The 27,430-nt window shown below is 39.9% G+C and overlaps 1 protein-coding gene across 10 annotated transcripts in view; it reads left to right on the top strand.

The window, feature by feature from the left end:
- The window catches only part of WNT7B (Wnt family member 7B), a 248,747-nt gene that overhangs the window by 140,840 nt on the left and 80,477 nt on the right, over positions 1–27,430 (top strand). Inside the window, exon 1 of one of the 10 annotated variants that reach the window (XM_056517504.1) lies at positions 9,357–9,738. The exons of 8 other annotated variants lie outside the window; for them this stretch is intronic. In XM_056517504.1, coding sequence (XP_056373479.1) covers positions 9,656–9,738 — 83 coding nt within the window. In that variant the 5' untranslated portion in view covers positions 9,357–9,655. Of the gene's footprint in view, positions 1–9,356; positions 9,739–15,680; positions 15,709–27,430 lie in introns of those variants that run through there. One more of the 10 variants, XM_056517512.1, reaches the window with a different exon arrangement.

The raw sequence follows: 27,430 nt of genomic DNA, 5'->3' as shown, positions 1-27,430 counted from the left end.
CCATGCTTGTTAGTTGCAGTGGTATTGTACATTATATTGTGTCCTGTGTAGGACTATATGGTCCTGTATCTGCAGCCAGTGTGCTCTATGGCACTATTGTTGTGTATAGTAGTTACATTATCCATGCTTGTTAGTTGCAGTGGTATTGTACATTATATTGTGTCCTGTGTAGGACTATATGGCCCTGTATCTGCAGCCAGTGTGCTATAGGGCACTATTGTTGTGTATAGTAGTTACATTATCCATGCTTGTTAGTTGCAGTGGTATTGTACATTATATTGTGTCCTGTGTAGGACTATATGGTCCTGTATCTGCAGCCAGTGTGCTATATGGCACTATTGTTGTGTATAGTAGTTACATTATCCATGCTTGTTAGTTGCAGTATGGTGTTGTACATTATATTGTGTCCTGTGTAGGACTATATGGCCCTGTATCTGCAGCCAGTGTGCTATATGGCACTATTGTTGTGTATAGTAGTTACATTATCCATGCTTGTTAGTTGCAGTATGGTATTGTACATTATATTGTGTCCTGTGTAGGACTATATGGTCCTGTATCTGCAGCCAGTGTGCTCTATGGCACTATTGTTGTGTATAGTAGTTACATTATCCATGCTTGTTAGTTGCAGTGGTATTGTACATTATATTGTGTCCTGTGTAGGACTATATGGTCCTGTATCTGCAGCCAGTGTGCTATATGGCACTATTGTTGTGTATAGTAGTTACATTATCCATGCTTGTTAGTTGCAGTATGGTGTTGTACATTATATTGTGTCCTGTGTAGGACTATATGGCCCTGTATCTGCAGCCAGTGTGCTATATGGCACTATTGTTGTGTATAGTAGTTACATTATCCATGCTTGTTAGTTGCAGTATGGTATTGTACATTATATTGTGTCCTGTGTAGGACTATATGGTCCTGTATCTGCAGCCAGTGTGCTCTATGGCACTATTGTTGTGTATAGTAGTTACATTATCCATGCTTGTTAGTTGCAGTGGTATTGTACATTATATTGTGTCCTGTGTAGGACTATATGGTCCTGTATCTGCAGCCAGTGTGCTATATGGCACTATTGTTATGTATAGTAGTTACATTATCCATGCTTGTTAGTTGCAGTATGGTATTGTACATTATATTGTGTCCCGTGTAGGACTATATGGCCCTGTATCTGCAGCCAGTGTGCTATATGGCACTATTGTTGTGTATAGTAGTTACATTATCCATGCTTGTTAGTTGCAGTGGTATTGTACATTATATTGTGTCCTGTGTAGGACTATATGGTCCTGTATCTGCAGCCAGTGTGCTATATGGCACTATTGTTGTGTATAGTAGTTACATTATCCATGCTTGTTAGTTGCAGTGGTATTGTACATTATATTGTGTCCTGTGTAGGACTATATGGTCCTGTATCTGCAGCCAGTGTGCTCTATGGCACTATTGTTGTGTATAGTAGTTACATTATCCATGCTTGTTAGTTGCAGTGGTATTGTACATTATATTGTGTCCTGTGTAGGACTATATGGTCCTGTATCTGCAGCCAGTGTGCTATATGGCACTATTGTTGTGTATAGTAGTTACATTATCACTGATGGGTAACGTTAGTTGTATTATCCACACTACAGCTGTATATACTGTGGAGCAGCTGTAGGTGACGCCTCTAGTGACCCCCTGGACGTTCCTGACTAACCTAAGAATGAGCGCCGGATCTGATTGGCTGCCTGGGACAGCACCTCCAGTGTGTAATTCACTCATTCATCATATTGACAGTGCAGTACCTGGGATGGCCTTTAGATGGGGCTAATGTGCATACTACAGATGGGTCTTTATAATATGAATATTAATGTAAATATCAGAGAACAAAATATTTCTAGATAACAGAGAAGACATTGTACTGTATAAATATTCATATTCCAGAGACGCGGGGCGGCCAAGGCGCTGCCTCTATCTGTCCTGGAGATGGTCGGTGCAATATTAACCCCAGTATATCTTCTGTCTATAATAAATTATTTAAAAATATTGGCTTTACAAATCTGTACCGATCTATCTATCCCATATCCATCTATCTATCATCTCATATCTATCTATCTCATATCTATCTATCTATCTCATATCTATCTATCTCATATCTATCTCATATCTATCTCATATCTATCTATCTCCTATCTATCTATCTCATATCTATCTATCTCATATCTATCTATCTCATATCTATCTATCTCATATCTATCTATCTATCTCATATCTATCTATCTCATATCTATCTATCTATCTCATATCTATCTATCTATCTCATATCTATCCATCTATCTATGTCATATCTATCCATCCATCCATCCTGTATCTTGGCTGTATTCACCAGTCCGTACTTTGTCGCTCTGTATATGGCGCTCTCCATATCTGACGTGGTTACATATAGATGTGCAGGATATTTCTTCCTGTGTATTAGAGATGAGGTCACATGATCACCGTCCCATACGAGGTGTTTCGGGAGCTGTAATATTTCTCATTCCTTGCATTGTTTGCTCACTTGCACAAGTGGATTAACCTTTCAAATCTTTCTTGGCTAATATACAATTCTGAAAGTCTACCTGTCCTGTGTATACACCTTACCTGTCCTGTATATACACTATATCTGTCCTGTGTATACACTATATCTGTCCTGTGTATACACTATACCTGTCCTGTATATACACTATACCTGTCCTGTGTATACACTATACCTGTCCTGTGTATACACTATACCTGTCCTGTATATACACTATACCTGTCCTGTGTATACACTATACCTGTCCTGTATATACCTTATACCTGTCCTGTGTATACACTATACCTGTCCTGTATATACCTTATACCTGTCCTGTGTATACACTATACCTGTCCTGTATATACACTATATCTGTCCTGTGTATACACTATACCTCTCCTGTGTATACACCTTACCTGTCCTGTATATACACTATATCTGTCCTGTGTATACACTATATCTGTCCTGTGTATACACTATACCTGTCCTGTGTATACACTATATCTGTCCTGTATATACCTTATACCTGTCCTGTGTATACACTATACCTGTCCTGTATATACACTATATCTGTCCTGTATATACACTATATCTGTCCTGTGTATACACTATATCTGTCCTGTGTATACACTATACCTGTCCTGTGTATACACTATACCTGTCCTGTGTATACACTATACCTGTCCTGTGTATACACTATACCTGTCCTGTATATACCTTATACCTGTCCTGTGTATACACTATACCTGTCCTGTATATACACTATATCTGTCCTGTATATACACTATATCTGTCCTGTGTATACACTATATCTGTCCTGTGTATACACTATACCTGTCCTGTGTATACACTATACATATCCTGTATATACACTATACCTGTCCTGTATATACACTATACCTGTCCTGTGTATACACTATACCTGTCCTGTGTATACACTATACCTGTCCTGTATATACACTATACCTGTCCTGTGTATACACTATACCTGTCCTGTGTATACACTATACCTGTCCTGTGTATACACTATACCTGTCCTGTGTATACACTATACCTGTCCTGTGTATACACTATACCTGTCCTGTGTATACACTATACCTGTCCTGTATATACACTATACCTGTCCTGTGTATGCACTATACCTGTCCTGTGTATGCACTATACCTGTCCTGTGTATACACTATACCTGTCCTGTGTATACACTATACCTGTCCTGTGTATACACTACACCTGTCCTGTGTATACACTACACCTGCCCTGTGTATACACTACACCTCTCCTGTGTATACACTATACCTCTCCTGTGTATACACTATACTTGTCCTGTATATACACTATACCTGTCCTGTGTATACACTATACCTGTCCTGTGTATACACTATACCTGTCCTGTGTATACACTATACCTGTCCTGTATATACACTATACCTGTCCTGTGTATACACCATACCTGTCCTGTGTATACACCATACCTGTCCTGTGTATACACCATACCTGTCCTGTGTATACACTATACCTGTCCTGTATATACACTATATCTGTCCTGTAAATACACTATACCTGTCCTGTGTATACACTATACCTGTCCTGTGTATACACTATATCTGTCCTGTATATACACTATACCTGTCCTGTGTATACACTATACCTGTCCTGTGTATACACTATACCTGTCCTGTGTATGCACTATACCTGTCCTGTGTATACACTATACCTGTCCTGTGTATATACTATACCTGTCCTGTGAATACCATATACCTGTCCTGTGAATACCTTATACCTATCCTGTGTATACACTATACCTGTCCTGTGAATACCATGTACCTGTCCTGTGAATACCATGTACCTGTCCTGTGAATACCATATACCTGTCCTGTGAATACCATGTACCTGTCCTGTGAATACCATATACCTGTCCTGTGAATACCATATACCTGTCCTGTGAATTCCATATTACTGTCCTGTGAATACCTTATACCTGTCCTGTTAATACCTCATACCTGTCCTGTGAATACCATATACCTGTCCTGTGAATATCATATACCTGTCCTGTGAATACACTATACCTGTCCTGTGTATACACTATACCTGTCCTGTGGATACCTTATACCTGTCCTGTGAATACCTTATACCTGTCCTGTGCATACCTTATACCTGAGCTGTGGATACCATATACCTGTCCTGTGAATACCTTATACCTGTCCTGTTAATACCTCATACCTCTCCTGTGAATACCATATACCTGTCCTGTGAATATCATATACCTGTCCTGTGAATACCATATACCTGTTCTGTGTATACACTATACCTGTCCTGTGGATACCTTATACCTGTCCTGTGAATACCTTATACCTGTCCTGTGAATACCTTATACCCGAGCTGTGGATACTATATACCTGTCCTGTGAATACCTTATACCTGTCCTGTGAATACCATATACCTGTCCAGTGAATACCTTATACCTGTCCAGTGAATACATTATACCTGAGCTGTGGATACCATATACCTGTCCTGTGAATACCTTATACCTGTCCTGTGAATATCTTTTACCTGTCCTGTGAACACCATATACCTGTCCTGTGAATACCTACCATATACCTGCCTTGTGAATACCTTATACCTGTCCTGTGAATACCATATACCTGTCCTGTGAATACCATATACCCGTCCTGTGAATACCATATACCTGTCCTGTGAATACCTTATACCTATCCTGTAAATATATATACCTGTCCAGTGAATACCTTTTACCTGTCCTGTGAATACAATATACCTGTCCTGTGAATACCATATACCTGTCCTGTGAATACCTTTTACCTGTCCTGTGAATACCTTTTACCTGTCCTGTGAATACCTTTTACCTGTCCTGTGAATACCATATACCTGTCCTGTGAATACCTTTTACCTGTCCTGTGAATACCTTTTACCTGTCCTGTGAATACTTTATACCTGTCCTGTGAATAACTTATACCTGTCCTGTAAATACCATATACCTGTCCTGTGAATACCTTATACCTGTCCTGTGAATACCTTATACCTGTCCTGTGAATACCTTATACCTGTCCTGTGAATACCTTATACCTGTCCTGTGAATACCTTATACCTGTCCTGTGAATACCATATATCTGTCTGGTGAATACCTTATACCTATCCTGTAAATATATACCTGTCCTGTGAATACCTTTTACCTGTCCTGTGAATACCATATACCTGTCCTGTGAATACCATATACCTGTCCTGTGGATACCATATACCTGTCCTGAGAATGCCATATACCTGTCCTGTGAATACCATATACCTGTCCTGTGAATACCTTATACCTGTCCTGTGAATACCATATACCTGTCTTGTGAATACCATATACCTGTCCTGTGGATACCATATACCTGTCCTGTGAATACCTTATACCTGTCCTGTGAATACCATATACCTGTCCTGTGAATACCATATACCTGTCCTGTGAATACCATATACCTGTCCAGTGACTACCATATACCTGTCCAGTAAACATCATATACCTGTCCAGTTAATACCATATACCTGTCCTGTGAATGGATTATACTGCTAGGCTTAGTAATAGTCACAGTGTATCAGTGCAGTCCTTTCTTATAGATTAATATCAGTTACTTAGAAATGTAATTGACTATTATTTCTGATAAGGTATATTGGGATATTTCTTAAAAGTTGTTGCTTGGTTTCCAATAAGCTGTTTGTAGGATAAGCTTTTTGGTATGAAATTGGGGTTCCCCCTTGCATGGGATCACATTCAATTATTTGGAGCAGGTAGTGTCTACAGGAAGTGCAGGTCTCAGTACAGGCTTGAATCACACAAACATTCATTGCAATGAGCATGGTGTAATTTGTAATTTCCCCTGTGGGGGCACTGCTGGGGAGTTGAACACTTATTGCAGATGCCAATGCAGGTCCCAGCAGCAGGACAGCCTGTGATCAGATTATCTCCACAGCTTCCTTCCAGTGACAGCTCCCTCTCCCAATCCTCCCTATATGCACATAAATGCTCAGCTCAGAAAAGTGTTCCTGTGTTCAGAATGAACGGTGTAAGCTGCTGCCAGACTTCTCTGGTGAAGGCATAGTTCCCAGAAAACAATAGGATCATAAAGTAAAAATTCAACATGGGAGTTGGGAGCCCACCGTACACATGAGATGCGCAGCCAATCCCACTGAAAGAAGTGAGTTTGGCTAACACATGTCCTTATGATACATTTTCCTTTGCTAAAGGGAATCTGTTAGCTCTATATCATGCTTAAATGGGGATAAAAAAAATAACTGTCTCTTAGCTGATGGCTGTTTGCTAAGGTATAAAATTATGTGTTCCTTCCAAGCTCTCAAGGGTCATAGAGGAGGTACTGGGCTGCAGCATACATGCTTTCTCCCTCCCCCACTGCTAAGCCCTATACATCAATGAATCACAGTAGGGAAGGGAGGGGAAGAAGGCATGCATGCTGCAGTTCAGCCCAGCCTCTACAACTTTTGAGCTTAGAAATAAAACACTATTTTATAACTTTGCAAACAGCCATCAACTTATCTGTTTTATCTCTCTATCAGTTATCTGCCCATGTCTGCAGCTCGGAGCATAATACAGAGCTGACCGATTCCCTTTCAATATTATTTTTATGGGCACCCTCCTACACCTGGAATACATCTGTACATCCCCCTTCTAAAAGGCTCCTAAGGGACTCTTTTAGAGGACTAGACTAACACACAAGGATGACATTCAGCTTTCCATGTAGATATTGCTGCTTTATAGTGTTGCTCGCGAATATTCGCAATTCAAATTTTAATCGTGAATATTGCATATTTACGAATTCGCAAATATTGCGAATATACCACTATATATTCGCAATTACGAATATTCGCTTTCTTTTTGTTGTTCACAGTACACATCACAGTGATCACCGATCATCCCTCTCTGCTTTTCCCATATGCGCATATTCGCGAATATTGATTCCTCCCTTCTTTAATGGTATAGGGAACTAATGGGCTAGTGTAGTGGTCTCCAGCCGTTGGCTGTCCATGCATGCTGGGAATTGTAGTTTTGCAACATCTGGAGGTCCACAGGTTGGAGATCACTGCACTAGTGCATTAACTCTGTGATTTTTTTTGGCTGTTGAAACCAATAGGCCCATTGTGGTCTATGGGGATCTCACGGTATTTAAAACTGTAAGATAAGCAGGAGGGTATCGGCAGTACAGTGTATGGGAGACCGTGCAGTGGTTTGAGTCCTGGGGTGGGATGGAGTGTTACAGTGTTACAGTGTTGTGGTTAAACTTTTTTACTCATGATTGACAAATGTAGGTCAATTGGTAATTAAGAAAGCCTTTGAACCGTGGGAACTAGGTAAATTTGCAATTAACTGAGTGTTTGAACCGTGGGAACTAGGTTAATGGGGTACCAAATATGGGTATTGGGGTTAATTGAAACTGGATGTAATGTATAAGGCTGGGTATTCATCAAAACCTGTTTCTGAGTTGCCCATAGCAACCAATCTCATTGCTTCTTTCATTTTTGAAAAATGAAGGAAGCAATCTGATTGGTTGCTATGGGCAACTCAGAAACTTTTCCTCTGGACAGGTGTTGATAAATCTCCCCCATAGGGGAAAATTTATCAAAACCTGTGCAAAGGAAAAGTTGTCCAGTTGCCCATAGAAACAAATTAGATCGCTTTGATTTTGCAAAGGCCTTGTGAAAAATGAAAGAAGCAATCTGATTGGTTGCTATGGGCAACTCATCAGCTTTTCCAGGAAAATCTGCTGAGTTGCCCATAGCAACCAATCAGATAGCTTCTTTCATTTAGCAGAGGCCTTGTGAAAAATGAAAGAAGCGATCTGATTTGCTGCTATGGGCAACTCAGCAGCTTTTCCAGGAAAATCTGCTGAGTTGCCCATAGCAACCAATTAGATTGCTTCTTTCATTTAGCAGAGGCCTTGTGAAAAATGAAAGAAGCGATCTGATTGGTTGCTATGGGCAACTCATCAACTTTTCCAGGAAAGTAAAGTTTAACTGTAACATTGTAACACTCTGTCCCAACCCAGGACTCCAACCACCACACGGTCTCCCATACACTGTACTGCCAAGACCCTCCTGCTTATCTTACAGTTTTACATACTGTGAGATCCCCATAGACCACAATGGGCCTATTGGTTTCAACAGGCAAAAAAATCATAGAGTTAATGCACTAGCCCATAAGAAGGGAGGGTTCAATATTCGCGAATATGCGCAGCTATTTTTGCATATGCGCATATATTTTGGCATATGCGCCTAAAAAAAACTAATATAACGAATATGCGAATTTCACGAATATATGACAAATATTCGTCCATATATTCACGAAATATCGCAAATTCGAATATGGCCTATGCCGCTCATCACTACTGCTTTATACACACATGATTTTAAAGTGTATAGGCAAATAAAAAATACAATAAACACAATTTTTCTTTTATTGCCAACGGCGCCACCTATAATAAAAAAATGTAATATTAAAAAGGCTATAAGGACAGCTGATTCACTGTAATGCACCAACTTATCAGCCTGGCAAGTTGTCCTTTATCCACTTGTCTCAGGTCCAAGCTCTCAGCACAGTGCCCAGGACAGCTGGGATAAAAAATGGCAAAGTAGCTGGAACATTCCCCCCCCCCCCCCCCCTTCTCTTCATCTTGTGGCAGCATCCCAGCCAGTGAATATAGTAGCTGTATCTCTGTCACCCTATTGTCATTACACCCCCCACCTCTCTCTTTTTCTTTTTCTAAAAAACAAGTAGGCGGACTGCAGTATCTCTATGCCCAATGGCAGCGCACAGGCTCGTGAAAGCCAGAGGGAGAAGGAGACAGGAGAGGTCCTCTTGCTCTCGCTGCCATCCAAAGCCTTTAAACCATCATCACGCAGATCCCGGTCTGTAAAACTTGTGCAACCACTGAGACATGACAAAGTCCCAGCAGCTTAACCCAAACCCTGCAGGCTTCTACTGACAAGCCGAGCAGACAGCACTGGACTGGGGAGGACTGGACCTTACTATTAACCCATCTGGGGAGGGGTCTGGGATTTGGGGGGCCCTTACCAGGAATTAATAAGGATCAATATATTATTTTCTCCTATGAGAGGACAACAGTCATGATTCTGCTCACATCTCGCAGTGTATTACTCTCACTTCACTATCCCCAGATATTCCTCATCCTAACCAGTGGCAGTTACCTGTAAGTCTTCATTTTATTTCGCATATATATTTATATATATTTTGTTTCTTGTTTCTTTTTTTTAAACTCCTTAAAGTTGCAGGTGCATATAGTGAAAACAGAAGGGGGCGCCCCTTCTATGGCAAAAAAAAAATAAAAATTGCAAAAATATGCTGAGAAAAAAAGTTTGCTGTCCTCCCCCTTCCTCCATTTTTATTTCATAATTTAATTAGCAAATTTATGTTTGTTGTTTTACATAGTCACTAAAGTTACATGGAATTAAATTCAAATTCATCTTTACTACGTTTTTTTAAATACTATTTTGCATTTTTTTAAATATTGTTTTTATACTACGGTATTTAACATTTTTCGGTACACATTTAATCATCAAAGTAATAAGGGATTTATTTCAAATAAGTTAATTTTTTTAAACATATTTAGCAACTAAAGTCATATTAGATTTATTTCAAAAGAAATATATATATATATATTTTTATTATATATTTTATTTTTTACATTTATAATATTTAGCATTTTATCTTTGATTACATTTAAAATCATTTTTGATGGGATTTATTTGAAATCATTATAATGTTGTTCTATTTATTTATTTGCTTATTAAGTAATTCAATAAATACAGGCTTAAGTTTAATAGAACATTTTACTTTCTCACTTATTTAGTCATTAAAGTTGTTTGCGATTTATTGCAAATTACTTTTATTTAACTTTATAATATTTTTTTGCCTTTTAGTATTTTTATTATTTTTGATATTAACATTTTTATTTTACATGTTTAGTTATCCGAGTTGTATGGAATTTATTTCAAATGATCATTATTCCAATTTTATTTGAATAATTCCTATAATTAACAGAATTAGCAATTGTGGTTTGTGGTGATTGAATATTATATTTGGGATTAACAGGCCTATGCAGAGATATTGAAGGATGCTGTCACTTTGCAGAATTTTGTCACTTTGCAGAATTGTTGTCACTGGTTGTCACTTTGCAGATTTTTTTTCTCGTTTAGTGTGTGATTGCATTTATTTAATTTAATTGCCTATTTATTATTTTTTATAGTTGAAGTATTTTATGTAATTATTTATTTAATTTAATTTTTGCTTTACAATTTATTTATTTCCCTATTATTTAAATCGGTATTGATTATTTATGTAATTTGAATTGGCATTATTTTCTTTTTTTCTTTTGTTGTCCTAAACATATGTCATTCCTTAAGTATTTTAATATTTTCATATTAATAATTTCTGTTATTGGTAAAAAAAAATAAAAAAATTTGTTTAAATGAGTTGCTTTGTTCTACTTACAGTGTTATGGAATATTCTGCATGGTGTCCTTAGTTATGAAATGGTTGATACCTCCAGACAATGAAGTTAATGGAGACATTGCACATCACTAGTGTCACCCACATGTCTCACAACTATTGTAGCCCTCACTTATTGAATGTATTCATATTAATCCTGTCGTTTTCTACACATCTATAGTTTTATACTGTATGTATTTCGTTAGTGTTATGTATTGTGTTATGTTCATCCTGCTTGGCACAATTTGGAATGAGTAGGCAGATTGTGATTCATGAAGGTAATGCAGAAGGCCTGAGATGACGGCTGTACTGTTACTTATCTGCTATATAACTTTTTGGATATTTTTATTTATTTTCTGTCAGTAAAAGTGACAATACCTCTCTGGGTTTTTAAGTTTGAAAGAAATTAAGATATGTGCAAATCTATCTATCTCATATCTATCTATCTATCTATCTATCTATCTTATATCTATCTATCTATCTATCTCATATCTATCTATCTATCTTATATTTATCTATCTATCTCATATCTATCTCATATCTATCTATCTATTATCTATCTATCTCATATCTATCTACCTCTCTCATATCTATCTATCCCATATCTATCTCATATCTATCTCTCTCTCTCTCATATCTATCTGTCTATCTATCTCATATCTATCTATCTCTCTCATATCTCTCTCTCTCATATCTATCTATCTCATATCTATCTATCTCATATCTATCTATCTCATATCTATCTCTCTATCTCATATTTATCTATCTCATATCTATCTCATATCTATCTATCTTTCACCTATTATCTATGTTTCTGTCTATATTGATAAAAATCTGTCATATCTGTCATTCATATATCTAATTCTCTATCTCATATGTATCTATTATTTATTTTATTAATTTATCTATGTTGTTCATACTAATTTCAAATCTATCTAATATCTATCTATCTCACATCTTATATCTATCTATCTCACATCTAATATCTATCTATCTATCTCACATCTCATATCTATCTCATATCTATCTATTTCATATCTATCTCATATCTATCTATCTATCTAACTATCTATATCATATCTATCTATTTCATCTCTATCTCATATCTATCTATCTACACGAAAATCCATGTAGAACAGCACATCAGTAACCCAAGATAGTTGGTGCAAGTGGCAAACTGGCTCAAGTCAGGAGCTCCCAGGTATCCAAAAAATGAAGGCTTCAGCAGCACACAAATGCTTTATTCCAGGCTATGTTTTAGCCACCCATGTGGCCTTTTTCAAGCACAAAAAAAAAGGCCACATGGGTGGCTGAAACGTAGCCTGGAATAAAACTACTTGATTCACCGCATTTGTGTGCTGCTGAAGCCTTTATTTTTTGGATGTCTATCTATCTCATATCTATCTATCTCATATATATCTATCTATATATCTCATATCTATCTCATATCTATCTATCTCATATATATCTATCTATATATCTCATATCTATCTCATATCTATATATCTATCTCATATCTATCTATCTATCTCATATCTATCTATCTCATATCTATCTATCTACCTATCTATCCATTCATCTATCTATCTATCTCCTATCTATCTATCTACCTTTCCATTCATCTATCTATCTCCTATCTACCTATCTATCCATTCATCTATCTACCTATCTATCATATCTATCTATCTATCTATCTATCTCCTATGTATCTATCTATCTATCTATCTATCTCCTATCTATCTATCTACCTATCTATCCATTCATCTATCTATCTATCTCCTATCTATCCATTCATCTATCTACCTATCTATCTCATATCTATCTATCTATCTCATATCTATCTATCCATCTCATATCTATCTATCTATCTATCTATCTATCTATCTCATATCTATCTACCTATCTATCTCATATCTATCTCATATGTATCTCTATCTATCTATCTATCTCATATCTATCCATCCATCTCATATCTATCTATCTATCTCATATTTATTTCATATCTATCTATCTATCTCATATCTATCTATCTCTATCTATCTATCTATCTATCTAATATCTATCTCATATCTATCTATCTATCTATCTATCTATCTCTTATCTATCTATCTCTTATCTATCTCATATCTATCTATCTCATATCTATCTATCTATCTACCTATCTATCCATTCATCTATCTACCTATCTATCTCATATCTAACTATCTCTATCTATCTATCTCATATCTATCTATCCATCTCATATCTATCTCTCATATCTATCTATCTCATATCTATCTATCTAATATCTATCTATCTATCTCATATCTATCTATCTATCTTTCTATCTATCTCATATCTATCTATCTATCTATCTATCTCTCTCATATCTATCTATCTATCTATCCATTCATCTATCTATCTACCTATTTATCCATTCATCTATCTACCTATCTATCTATCTCATATCTATCTATATATCTATTTCTTTTTTTATATATCTATTTATCTATCTCCTATCTATCTATCTCATATCTATCTATCTATCTCCTATCTATCTATCTAAATTCCAAGGGAAGCAGCACAACCTTTTGATGAGCTTTGTGATAGGTGCACGCTATACGGGTGCCTGGGTTAGGGCTCCACTTGTAATAGTAATCCAGAGAATAGCAGCACACAAAAAAAAAATTGTGAAAAAAACGTGAGTTTTATTGCATTATTCCAGTGCAAAAATCAGGAGAGCAACGTTTCCGCAGCCTTGATAATGGCAGCGAGAGGCCGCGGAAACGTTGCTCTCCTGATTTTTGCACTGGAATAATGCAATAAAACTCACGTTTTTTTCACAATTTTTTTTTTGTGTGCTGCTATTCTCTGGATTACTATCTATCTATCTCCTATCTATCTATCCATTCATCTATCTATCACCTTGTTACTGCTTCAGATTCACTCTCCTATGTGCTCCATTTGATTTTTGATGCTTTCTGTTTTGTCCTCATCTTGATCCTATTCACATAGGAGACAGTTTTGGTCAGAGTAATGTAGACCATCTTTCGACTTTACTCTTGAATAGAGGTGAAACTTGCAGCTTCTGGGCCCCGATGCAAAATCTGCAAAGGGCCCCATATGCCAATTATAATACTGGTTTCTTATGGGGCAGATGTGCTTTGGGGTCCCTTAGGCATCAGAGCCCCGGTGTCACTGCTACCTCTGCATCCCCTATAGTTATGCCCCTGATCTTGAAAGAAGTTTAGTTGTAGGAAATTTTAATGTTCTACGATGAGTTTCCTTTATTTTCGACCTTATGTTTTGTTTTTTTTTTCACCTACAACAAATCATCAGATCTTGACCCAAATACAATGTACACCCCTGGCCTGGTGGCGGCTGCTGAAGTGGCTGTATTTCGCAGTTTTCATGACTTCATTGAAGCTAATAGCATTGGCGCAAGCATAAGCAGGCCGGAGGCGGTGAAAGGGCCCTTGACCATGATTGGAGTCTTAGACGTGGAACCTGCATCTATCTTACATTTATAGCATATCCAGTGGATATGCCATATACTGCATATTCATATGGGAATACCCCCTTAACACCCTATGGGGCATTATCGGCCCATGTCTGAAGTCTCTCTATTACTTTTATCCCACTGGTACTTTTGCTTCACTTAGCTGCAACTAAAAGCTTATCGCCAGCCAACAACTGGTTAAACGTCATCGATTATGTGATGTTTTCGAAGAACAGTAGACATTTTTCAGTCACAACTTGTGCTCAGGATGCCTTGGCTCTAGAAAAACAACATTGAATATTTCGAATATTTATTTTACTTTATGGGTTGTTTTATTTTTTACATAAATGCAGCCATATTTTCATAAAACCGTATAGGAAATTACTATCCTGAAAAAATTTTGCTCCCTATAAATAGTTCTGATCTTGAAACAAAAGTTTTCGACCACATACCAGATGCTGAGATGCTCGTGGTTTTACCCGGACTGTGTGACATAATTATAACGTTTCGTTTGCTGGAGCTGGAATTGCCGCGATACCAGAACGCAGTTGCAGAAGGAATTACAAGTGAATGATTGCGGAAACCGATGGGTGAAATATTTCGGCGTAATTCTAAGACATTTTGCAGTAGAACTCCAGTCAAAGTCTATGCTCCTTATGTTTGCATAGAATGGGCCCGGTGATCCCTGGACTACTGTGACAGTAGGTACACCTAGTGCAGTATTTCCCAACTAGGGCATCTCCAGCTGTTGCAAAACTACAACTAGCAGCATGCCCGGACAGCCAAAGGCCAAAGGGTGGTTGGCCTGATTGGTGGTGGTTTGGACTGGTGATCACTAGGTCGGAGATCACTTGGCCTTATTAGTGGGGGTTTGACTGCTTATCATAAGGCCAGAAATCAGTTGGCCTGATTGGTTGGGGTTCGAGTAATGATCACAAGGTTGGAGGTTAATGGGCCTGATTGGAGGGTGTTCGACTGCTGATCACAAGGTCAGAGGTCAATTAGCCTGATTGGTGGGGTTTCCACTACTGATCACAAGGTCAGAGGTCAATGGCCTGACTGGTGGGTGATCAACTGCTGATCACAAGGTTGGAGGTCAGTTGACCTGATTTGTGGGGTTTTGACTGCTGATCACAAGGTCAGAGGTCAGTTAGCCTGAGTGGTGGTGTTTTGACTGTTGATCACAAGGTCGGAGGTCAGTTGGCCTGATTGGTTGGGGTTTGTCTGCTAATCACAAGGTGGGGGGGGGGGTTGTTGGTCTGATTGGTGGGGGTCCAACTGCTGATCACAAGGTCGGGGGTTATTTGGAGCAGCAATGCACGTGCTCCACCAATGCCTTGATCGCACTATTGATGTATAAAAGTCCCATAGAGAATTGATAGATGAGCAGTCAAGCATGAATACTGCCTCTCCATTCACTTGGGGGACAAACAAACTCTGATCTTGTGATCAAGGGGGTCCCAGCAGTCAGATCCCACCCCATCGCCAATCAGATCAGTTATCCTGTATCTCACAATTTTTGCACAGAATTTTATGTTCCAAGACTCTGCCTCATGGTATACATTTATATATAGGGTGTTATCTTGGCAGCATGATACACAGACGTGGCCGAGCTGAACTTGTACTTTAACCTTTTGTGCGGCATCATTCTGAGAGATGTGGTGGAAGACTGTGGAGGAGGTGAGACTAAGGAACCGTAAGGAGGAGTTGGCTGGAGATCTAGGGGCTTGAAAGATGTTCATGAATTGGAGCCCATTGTTGGATGCACCAAATCTTGTGAGAGGGGTCGCTATTACATTCTTTATGATGATCCGATTCCCTGGACACCCAGAGAAAGAATCAGGACACTTTGGGGAATGGTAAAGGCAATAGAAAGAGACGTGATGTCAGGGATGAGACATAACATGGGTAGAAAGCCAGAGGTCAGTAAAAGAGATGAAGCACTGCGGTATATACAGTATATTGCAGTAGTAGTAAGAGTAGATTCAGTATCGATGATGTAGCAGAAGTGAGTGTGTGGTCCATGTGCAGTCAGAGGGAGGAAAGTTTAGTTACTGAGTTGTAGCATTGCTGAGTATACAATATAATAGGATAAAGCAAAGCGTAGTAATGTAAGCCAAGGTATATGCTTTACTAACTGGTGCTATGGAGAGTGTATAGCTCCTGTCCTCCCTCATAGGGTTGGGTGGTCGAACAGTAAAAATGGCGCTGTAAGGGGTGGCGAACAAGAGTTTGTGACAGTATCACTTGGGCTCAGCTCTCCTAAAGGTATCACAGCCCATATATGAACATGTTTTGGGGTTCCATGTCGGTCTAGTATGATGTATCCCAGTCACCAGTATAGAGAGTGTCCATCATTTCCACTCCAAATCCTGGTCTATTTTTCCATATGTGGATTGCTGGCGGCTCTTTTTTTGTTCAGTGTTTTTTCTTTCGGGTTATTTTTATAGCATGGGGCTTGTGAATGGCTTTTAGGCAAACAGTAGTTATTACAGCCTGGCCAACGTGTGATTTCTATGAGGGAAACATTTGGAGAATGGATGGAGCTGTCAGCGTTACGGATTCCCACTGAATTGCATGGCAGAATGTTGGATACAAGTCTTGGACTCTTTTTTTTCTTTAAAGGGGTACTCTGGCGCTTAAACATCTTATCCCCTCTCCAAAGAAGAGGAGATAAGATGCCTGATCGCAGGGGGGTCCCACCACTGGGGACCCCCGTGATCTGGCACCCCGTTACAATCAGTCCCCGGAGCATGTTCGCTACGGGTCTGATTACTGGCGATCACGGGGCCGGAGCATTGTGACGTCACGGCTCCGCCCCCTGTGACGTCACAATGCTCCACCCTGTGATCGCCAGTAATCAGACCTGGAGCGAACATTCTCCAGGGACTGATTTTAACGGGGTGCGGCGTGCAAGATTACGGGGGTCCCCAGCGGTGGGACCCCCATGATCAGGCATCTTATTCCCTATCCTTCGGATAGGGGATTAGATGTCTAAGCGCCGGAGTACCCCTTTAATCTTTAGATTAACTTGCACTTTAAAAAAAGGTCCATAAGGAAGGCCAGATATCTGTCTGTATGTAGAAGGAAAAAGCAAATTAATGCAAATTCTAGAAACTTAGACTGGGTTTCACAGCGTAAAATTTTCAGCACGTATTGTATTTTACACATGGATATCCAGATTATGGCCACATTTTTACCATGAATTGCGTGTAAAATACAATACAGACCGAATTTTACGCAGTTTGAACCTTACATAAACTTCTTATCCATCCATCTTATATAAAATCTATTTATGTATTCTATATTAGGTATATCAATCTATCTGAAGTCTGTCTATTTTATATAAAGTCTGTCTATCTGCCTGTCTTAGATAATAGAACAACTTTATATATCTCATATCTATCTATCTATCTATCGCTCTATCTATCTCTGTCTATTTCATATTTATCTATCTCATATATATCTATCTATCTCATATCTATCTATCTCCTATCTATCTCATATCTATCTATCTATCTAGAATTGAAAATACATTTTTGGCAGCACACATAGGCGAAAAGGGGGGTGCACGCTGGATAACCCGGTCCCAGGTCCAAAGTAGTTAAGCAAAAAGGCAGCGGCACACCAATTTCCAAGTGAAAAGAATGAATGGCTTTTATTTCAACCAAACATCTATAGGAGCGACGTTTCGCCTGTCTCACACAGGCATTGTCAAGCAGTGACTGATATGCAATGTGAAGTTTAAATAGTGTACAGGTGACAGCTAGTAAATCACGTGATTGTTTACAAAATACAAGGAAAACGGTATAATGTGAGGATGATCATACTACACAGGCCGATATACACAACATATCTTAACATAGGGCACCTGGTAGTAATGAAAAATATGAGCAAACACAGGAAAAAGAAAAACATATCCATATCCATAAATGCGCAAAAAAAGTTATCATAAGTATAAGTGTCCATGTGACATAAGTGTACCTTCCTACAAGGAAGGTACTACAAGGAAGGTACACTTATGTCACAAGGCTTGAAAATGGCTGGGTGAGCCAGCTGAAACGTTGCCTACACGTCTTTGGAATAAATCACATTTTTTTTTTGCTGACAACTGGTGTGCCACTGTCTATTTAATTTTTCTGTGTTTGGAGGGGTCCCCAACCTAGACCCGACACAGTAGGCACCCGAGCACCTTTTTTTACCCTGGAGTGCTGCTTTCCTGCTCTATCTATCTCATATCTATCTATCTATCTGTCTATCTATCTCTGTCTATCTCATATCTATCTATCTATCTATCTCATATCTATCTATCTATCTCATATCTATCTCATATCTATCTATCTCATATCTATCTATCTATCTATCTCATATCTATCTATCTATCTATCTCATATCTATCTCATATATATCTATCTCATATCTATCTATCTATCTATCTATCTCTGTCTATCTCATATCTATCTCATATCTATCTATCTTCCAAGGAAAAAGCAGTGGCACTCCAAAAATGTGAAAAAAGAGCTTGAGAATGATGGTGAGATACCATCGAAACGTCGCTGCACACAGAGATGAATAAATAGTCTCTTTTTTCACATTTTTGGAGTGCCACTGCTTTTTCCTTGGAATATCTGTAGAGGATCCTGGACTGGGACCCTGGCTGAGAGGCACCCACTCACAATTTCTAGGAGTGTTGCTTTCCTCTTTTGAAGTATCTATCTCATATCTATCTATCTATCATCTATCTATCTCATATCTATATATATCATATCTATCTATGTCATATCTATCTATCTATGTCATATCTATCTATCTATCTATCTATCTCATATCTATCTATCTCATATCTATCTATCTATCATCTATCTATCTCATATCTATATATATCATATCTATCTATGTCATATCTATCTATCTATGTCATATCTATCTATCTATCTATCTATCTCATATCTATCTATCTCATATATATCTATCTCATATCTATCTATCTATCTATCTCATATCTATATATATCATATCTATCTATGTCATATCTATCTATCTATGTCATATCTATCTATCTATTTAGCAAAAAATTCAGCAGAACTCCAAAATGCAGTGAAAAAATGGTGGATTTATTTAGCCCAACGGCATAGCAACGTTTCGGCTGCCCACTTGCAGCCTTTCTCAAGCTTGAGAAAGGCTGCAAGTAGGCAGCCGAAACGTTGCTAAATCCACCATTTTTTCACTGCATTTTGGAGTGCTGCAGAATTTTCTGCTTGGTATCTACAATTGACCCGTTACCTGGGACAACAATCTGCTGGCACCTGGTATCTTCTTTACATTTTTGGGTTGAGCTGCTTCAATTTTCTACTTATCTATCTATGTCATATCTATATATCTCATATCTATCTCATATCTATCTATGTCATACCTATCTATCCATCTATCTATGTCATATCTATCTATCTATGTCATATCTATTTAGCACATTTTCCTTCTAAGAGGACAACTAAGTAGAAAATTCTCATTTTGATTCCAAGTCTGACCAAGGCTTTTGTTGGGTGGCTAAAATGGTTTAACTGCTTTGAACCCCAGGGGCATACATACGCATCCTTTAGGGAAGAGACCCCAGCCTTGGGTGGACCTACCATTTTTGGTGGCCATAACCTTTGCAAGACCCCCCCCCACCTCTAAAACTGTTAGAAAACATAAGGTGAAGCAATTGGCCCAAGTGTAATGGAGTGGGCACGGAGGGCAAAACAACTAGGCACCATAATGGGGGCTCATTTTGACCCTAGCTATGGGTTTTCTTTGCATGTCTGTGTTCGATGTGATGTCTTCTCCGAAATTTACCCTATTAGTACAAAAATCACCTGGTTCTCATGCACATCTAAAATGTATGTCTATGATATATCAGATGAATGACCCCAAACTTCAGCGGTTACCTCTTAATTTTCTCCATTAGCCTCCATTAAGAGCTGAATGTCGACCACCCATTTACACCCTCCACTAATTAGTCCGTTTGTATTCAGATTTTTGGAGGTCGTCGTACAAAGTTTTTATTCTTTTCCTACCACTAATTCCATCCCATGACAGCTTAAAAATGAAAAAGTTTTTTCTAACTTGAACCATGATTTGTCGGGAATGTGCGTTCCATAATAAGCGCCATTGTGCGCCATCACAGCGGTGATCTGTCCTCGCTATCATTAATATGCATGTTGAATTCTCACTGTAAAAAAAAATGGTTTCATTAGCGTGCCAATGGCGCATTGAGGAGTAACTTGGCCAAAAACAAAAGTTACTGGCAGGGGGTGTTCAGACGTCTTGTAGAGAATTAGAGAACTATAGATAATAAGAGGCTCCCTTTTCCGGCTGGGGCTGGCTTCTCTTTCACTGGCTGTTCCGTCTTTCTTTACTGAAGAGGTTCTGCAGCAGTGAGTTGAAATCAACACAAAAGGACTGTGTATAATTATAATTTATATACTTTTCAGCTGTGTTACATACACTATTTGATGAATATAATTTTATGCTTTTGTGTGCATATGTTCTCAATTAGGAGAGGAGAATAAGCCACTGCCAGACATCTCTGGCAGTAACTTATCTCCTCTAAGAACAAAAGGACTGGACATGTTGATAAGCCATACCTGAACCTTCCCCCCCAGTCTCATTAGGCCACCATACATGAGTGATGGTTGGCCGGTCTGGCAGAGATCAGTGCATTTAGCTGACATTAAAGGGGCACTCCAGCACTTAAAAATGTATCCTTTATCCACAGTATAAGGGAAAAGTATCTGATTGTGTGTGTCTGAGTTCTGGGACCACCCACGATCTCCAGAATGGGGCCCCGATTATACCACATGGAGCTATGGGTCAACACGTTCTCAAGGCATTGTCGTTGGGAGTGCCGAAGATACCATTCATTTATCTCTATCATTCCCATAGACAATGCTTGTGGGACAAACGCAATCTGATTTTACAGCCCAGTATGACGCGTCAGTGGGAATCGGGCCATGATGGTCATGTTGATCTCTCGATTATAAGAACATTACAAAATCTTATGGATTTGGAAAAGAATGGAACTCCAACCAATATAAATGTATAGTAGGGAGTGAATCAACACTGAAGGCTTTAACTAAAAATAAATTGGTTTTAAAATCTTAAAGGGGTTATCTCAAAATCAAAAGTTATCAACTATCCACAATTATGAGAACAGAGCCACATGCCCGACCAACACTCTATTCATTCTCTATGGGACCTCTGTACACTGTCAAGCTCTTAACTCGGCTATGTTCAGAAGTCCCATAGAGAGTGAATTGGGTTCTGGCCAACAGATTGTATAAGACAAGTCTACCATTTATGTTATATCAGTTTTGACAACCAATGGTTTTCCTGCAGTTGTGAAAATACTAGTGATCATTGGATCATAGGTCAGGTGCTGATTGTCAGTGAAAAGATGGTTTATGGTTTCTGTGATGGTTCCCATCTATCTTGTTGCTTTAATGTCAGCTCTTCTGAGTATAACATCTTGAGATGAACATATACATTAGCAAGCTGGCAACCAAACAACATGAGGTGCAAAATTGGAAGTAGGGCTCTCTGGCATCCTGTCATTGTCCCCTACTGAAATGCACACAAAAGCATGTATACATCCAGTGTATTCAGAAAGTATTAGGACCCTTGGACTACTTATTTTTCAAATTTGATCTGGTCTAAATTTGATCTTTGCTAAAATAGGGTCATTGTCTTGTTGGAAGGTAAACACCGCCTGAGGTCCTGAGTTCTCTGGATCAGGTTTTCATTAGGAATATCTCTGTGGTTTGTGCCATTCATCTTTCCCTCAACCCTGACTAGTCTCCATGTCCCAGTCATTAAAAAACACCCCCACAGCATGAAGCTACTCCACCATGCTTCCCTGTAGGGATGGTATTGGGCAGGTGATGGGCAGTGCCTGGTTTCCTCCAGACATGATGCTGCCCCTACCCTGATCACTGTAGAGAAGGTATTGGGCAGGTGATGGGCAGTGCCTGGTTTCCTCCAGACATGATGCTGTCCCCACCATGATCACTGTAGGGAGGGTATTGGGCAGGCGATGGGCAGTGCCTGGTTTCCTCCAGACATGATGCTGCCCCCACCATGATCACTGTAGGGATGGTATTGGGCAGGTGATGGGCAGTGCCTGGTTTCCTCCAGACATGATGCTGCCCCCACCATGATCACTGTAAGGATGGTATTGGGCAGGCGATGGGCAGTGCCTGGTTTCCTCCAGACATGATGCTGCCCCCACCATGATCACTGTAGGGATTGTATTGGGCAGGTGATGGGCAGTGCCTGGTTTCCTCCAGACATGATGCTGCCCCCACCATGATCACTGTAGGGATGGTATTGGCCAGGTGATGGGCAGTGCCTGGTTTCCACCAGACATGATGCTGCCCCCACCAAACTTCACTGTAGGGATGGTATTGGGCAGGTGATGGGCAGTGCCTGGTTTCCTCCAGACATGATGCTGCCCCCACCATGATCACTGTAGGGATGGTATTGGGAAGGTGATGGGCAGTGCCTGGTTTCCTCCAGACATGACGCTTAGAATTAAGGCCAGTTCAATCTTCATTTCATCACACCAGAGAGTCTTGTTTCCCCACAGTCTGAGAGGTCTTTAGATGCTTTTAAAAAAAAATCTTTTTGCAAACTCCCTGCGGCTTTTATGGTTCTTTGCTGAGGACAAACTTCTTTCTGGCCACTCTGCCATGCAGTCAAGATTGGTGTAGGATGCAGTAATGGTGACCTTCTGAAAGCTTCTCCCATCTGCAGACAGGATCAGCCAGAGTGACCATTGGGTTCTTGGTCATCTCTCTTACCAAGGCCCTTCTTCCCGGATTACTTAGTTTGATGGGGTTGAACCTCTAGGAAGAGTTTTGGTTGTTCCAAACTTCTTCCATGTTAGAATTTATGAGGCCCCTGGACTCTTGGGAACATTCAGTGTAGCAGAATTTATTTGTAGCCTTTACCAGATCTGTGCCTCCACACAATCCTGTCTCTGAGCTCTACAGGCAGTTCTTCCCTACTCATGGCTTGGTTTTCACTCTGATATACATTGTCAGCTGTGAGACCGTATATAGACAGGGCTGTGTCTGTCTAAATTACACTGCATTTACTGCTAGTACTCTCAGCGATCAGCTGTTAAGGAACCCAGCAGCAAATGCAATTTCACTGCAGCGCCACCACAGGGCAAATGAAGCATTACCCTTTCTTTTGATTGATATCAATGGGCTGTCCATGTACTGCATGGATCTCCCAGGTCCTCCACAGAAGGAGACACTCTCCGCTGTTCTTTCTATACTAGACAACCCCTATAAAACTCAATAGACGAACAAAAGGTAAATTTATGTCACAAAGTTAAAGAGAAACAGAAGTACTTAGATAACCACACAGCTGGTTCTATAGACTGAAATAGTTAAGCCAAAAATGAAGGAACAAGATACGGTTTGAAGAAAATGTTGGTTATTCTGCTTACTTTGTGTAGGATTCAGAAACCACACCAGCCTTCTTTTCTTTTTGGGCAGCTGAAGAAGAGACTCTTGTGGTTTTGAATCTCATTGATACTTCTACTGCGGCTCTGCTCATGCAGTGTAATTATAGACATCTCGCCCTAGGATTCCCATGCATTCTTAGGACGGGGATACAATTGTTCTTTGCATTGCTAAAACAAATCTCCTCTCCTTTTGATGATCCGCTGAGGTTATTCATCCGAGGCTGACTGATGCAAATTGGTGTCAAAATCCACATTTCAAGCCCCGCTGGTTTTTCTCGCTAGCGTCAGTGTCGATTATTTTGCAGTGTTTACTTTTCTAACCAAAGTCTGAGAAGAATGACTTTTCTTGGGAAATATCATTGGATGTATATATGAAGATTTACTAATTTCTTCCTATTTCAACGTCTCTTAGATGTTGTCTGGTTAGGTGGTTCTGTGGCCGTCTGACTTGAGGGATTTACCACTTTGGGGAAAACTTATTCATATACCCTAATAGGATCCTCATCTCTTAGATTGGAGAGGGGCTACAAAGAGTGTCTCTAGCTCTGGAGGAGCTGTCCTGGGCTGTATTTCACAGACAATCCATTAAAAGGGGAACTCCAGTACAACAGTACTTATCCCCTTTCCACACATGCTTCTCCATGTATCTGCCATGGTTGACCGTAATCCGGGGGTCGGTGGGCGCTTCATGCACGGGGAGAGCTAGGGTGCCGGGTAGGAAATTATGGACGGTCCCAGCGGTTGGTTTCAGACACTTATCCCCTATCCACAGCATCTTGTTCATAGGGGATAAGTACTTATGTATCAGAGTTCCTCTTTAATTTGAATGTGCAATGCAGGGATGTTCAATACTTCTGACGTTGAACTATAAACGTGCGCCGATCAGTGATTGGAGTTCGTCTGCTGAGCCTTCACAAGACTTGATCAGCCGTTGGCCCTATTACACGGGTAGATGTGAGGGCAACAGCCAATGAAATTTTCGACAAGTTAAAACAACCTGGATTGTCAACCAAACTAGCATATGCTCCTTCGTCAGCTGATCGCTAGCCCTATAACAGAGGGGGGGATATCATTCTATTGGGCTAAATATTGCAGTCTAATAGGGCCCTTAGTGAAAGTTACAGCTAAACCCAGAAATGTGACTTATTGATGCTGCTCTATTGTCATCAAACACAGCTCACTGCTGGGGGATCCCCATGAACAGTTAACCAAATCGGACAACCATTTTAAAAGATCAGGGCTTCAAGGCTACTTGTGACCAGAGGCATTAAGCTTGCCTTTTACATAACATAGTTGACGCTGTTAATCATCTGACAGAAAGCGCAACATCTGTTGGGGGAGAGTCGGGGGCCCCTTATATATATATATATATTTGAGTTTGACCGGACCTCCAGATATTAACTGGTTTGGCCGACACATATCTACTGTGTATTCCTAGCCTAAAGGTGTCCATCTACCGAAGATTCAAATTGATGAAAGTGAACGATTTCAACCAAAATGCTGCCTGATATTCAACAACAAATGATCCATTGTAGATGACCATTGACAGACTGTTACTGTAGAAATATAAGTAGGCCATGTTGGAAATTTTGCAGCGCTGGTCAGAAAGAATATTTGTTGAAGTACAATTATTCTTGAAATATTCTCAGAATATTCCCAGAAAGATCATCCACCCTTCACCCGGTATCACTGACCATGTATGGATGGTATGAACAACCGTAATGACCAATATGGAGTAAAATGTGTATGGCTGTCGACCATCAACCTATTTTTATCTAGTGTATAGGCCACCTTGACACAAAGATGCTAGACCTCAATATAAGATCTGTATCTGTATCTGTTCCATTTATAACACTGGTGTCTTTCTATGTGGTACACATAGAAAGACAAAAAGGTAACCGCACCCACCGAGAGGAAACAGCAGACCGACTTCTATGGCATCTCGGACAGATCCGACTTCAGGCTGACAGCATGGCGTTCAGAGTGGAGGCGACTGCCGGCAAAGTTTCGCGCAGATCGCGCTTCTTCCGGCCGAGCGCCCTGTTGTCAGCCTGAGATGCCATAGAGATGCCATGTCCGAGATGCCATAGAAGTCGGTCTGCTGTTTCCTCGCGGTGAGTGCGGGTACCTTTCTGTCTTTCTATATATGCTATTGAGTGACTTCGGGTTTCTTGGTTCCCAGCACCTCCGGACCCACAGGAATCAGGACTCCGCGTTGCCACAGTGACAGAACGCTAGCCTCCACAGTACATGCTGACATAATTGGTCTTCCTCCACAGCAGTGCCCTCTAACTTGTGTCAGTTAGTATTTCTATGGGGTACCTTTGTGCACCAGGATCCTGGAGCAATTTCTACCTCTGCATCGCTGATTTAAAGCATTTTTTGGTATCAATGAAAATGTTGCATAATATGCCAATGCACACAAGTAACCAAACTGCATGATATTTGACCTTTTCACCCCTTAGAATGAGCATTTAGATCATTACAGACAGCACTGCAGCCTATTCATGCTGTCAGATGACCACACAGATAGCTCAATAGTTCCCTGTTGGTGGCCATTGTCTAACATGTCTCATCATGATTGTCCCCAATTTGAGGGGATTATAACCAGGCATAGGCTTAATTGTGAAGCCATAAATACTTCAGAAGCACATCGGTATCCCCGGTATCTGCACAATTATCCCAGTCCTATAATAGTCAGTACTGTCAGTCAGTGCTATGCTTAGTGCCATGCCAAGTACTGTGCTGATCTCATGTTCTCTAGCTCGATGAAGGGGTCGTATCTCAGTATTACATTATTAGTCCTTATAGATCTTCAGTGATCTCCCTCCTCTGCGTCCCTCACTACCATGGTCCATCCCAGGTCTTTAGATTTATTCAGGTCATTGCATAAAACAAATGCTAAGAATGAAGACACATTGGGCAGTGCCCCCTTATAACTACCCTGCTTGTCTGTAAAGGATTATGGCAAAGCCTACACAAGCTGCCTTTCCAAGATCCTGACTGTTCAAGAAGGTGGCCACTATGTCTTCTCCTTTATTACCTATAAATTGTAAGGGGCATGTTTTCTTTTCTGGAGAGATATCCATTAGACCAACCCCCGTTAATGTATCTCATTAGGCTATATGGATATTATAGAGGGGGCACTGCTAGGACCCCCCCCCCCCCCCCTCCATTTGCCTTATTTGGGAAGCATTGGATGACACCAGTCTTAATTTGTCACCATTGGTAACTAGATAATACATTTTAATGTTTTAGCAGTTTCGTTTGGCCACTGCTTGGGTCCCAGCATCTGAACACCCCTCAATTGTCTGACCATTTTGGAGTCATAGCACCCACATTGAATAGTAAACAGGTCTGGCTCCATACATTTTGTAGTGACCGTGCTGGGTAATTGCAGCTTCTA

This window comes from Hyla sarda, chromosome 4, assembly GCF_029499605.1.
Source record: "Hyla sarda isolate aHylSar1 chromosome 4, aHylSar1.hap1, whole genome shotgun sequence".
In the NCBI taxonomy this organism is placed as follows: domain Eukaryota; kingdom Metazoa; phylum Chordata; class Amphibia; order Anura; family Hylidae; genus Hyla; species Hyla sarda.
Note: the sequence above shows the minus strand (reverse complement) of the source record. Positions and strands in the feature narration are given on the sequence as shown.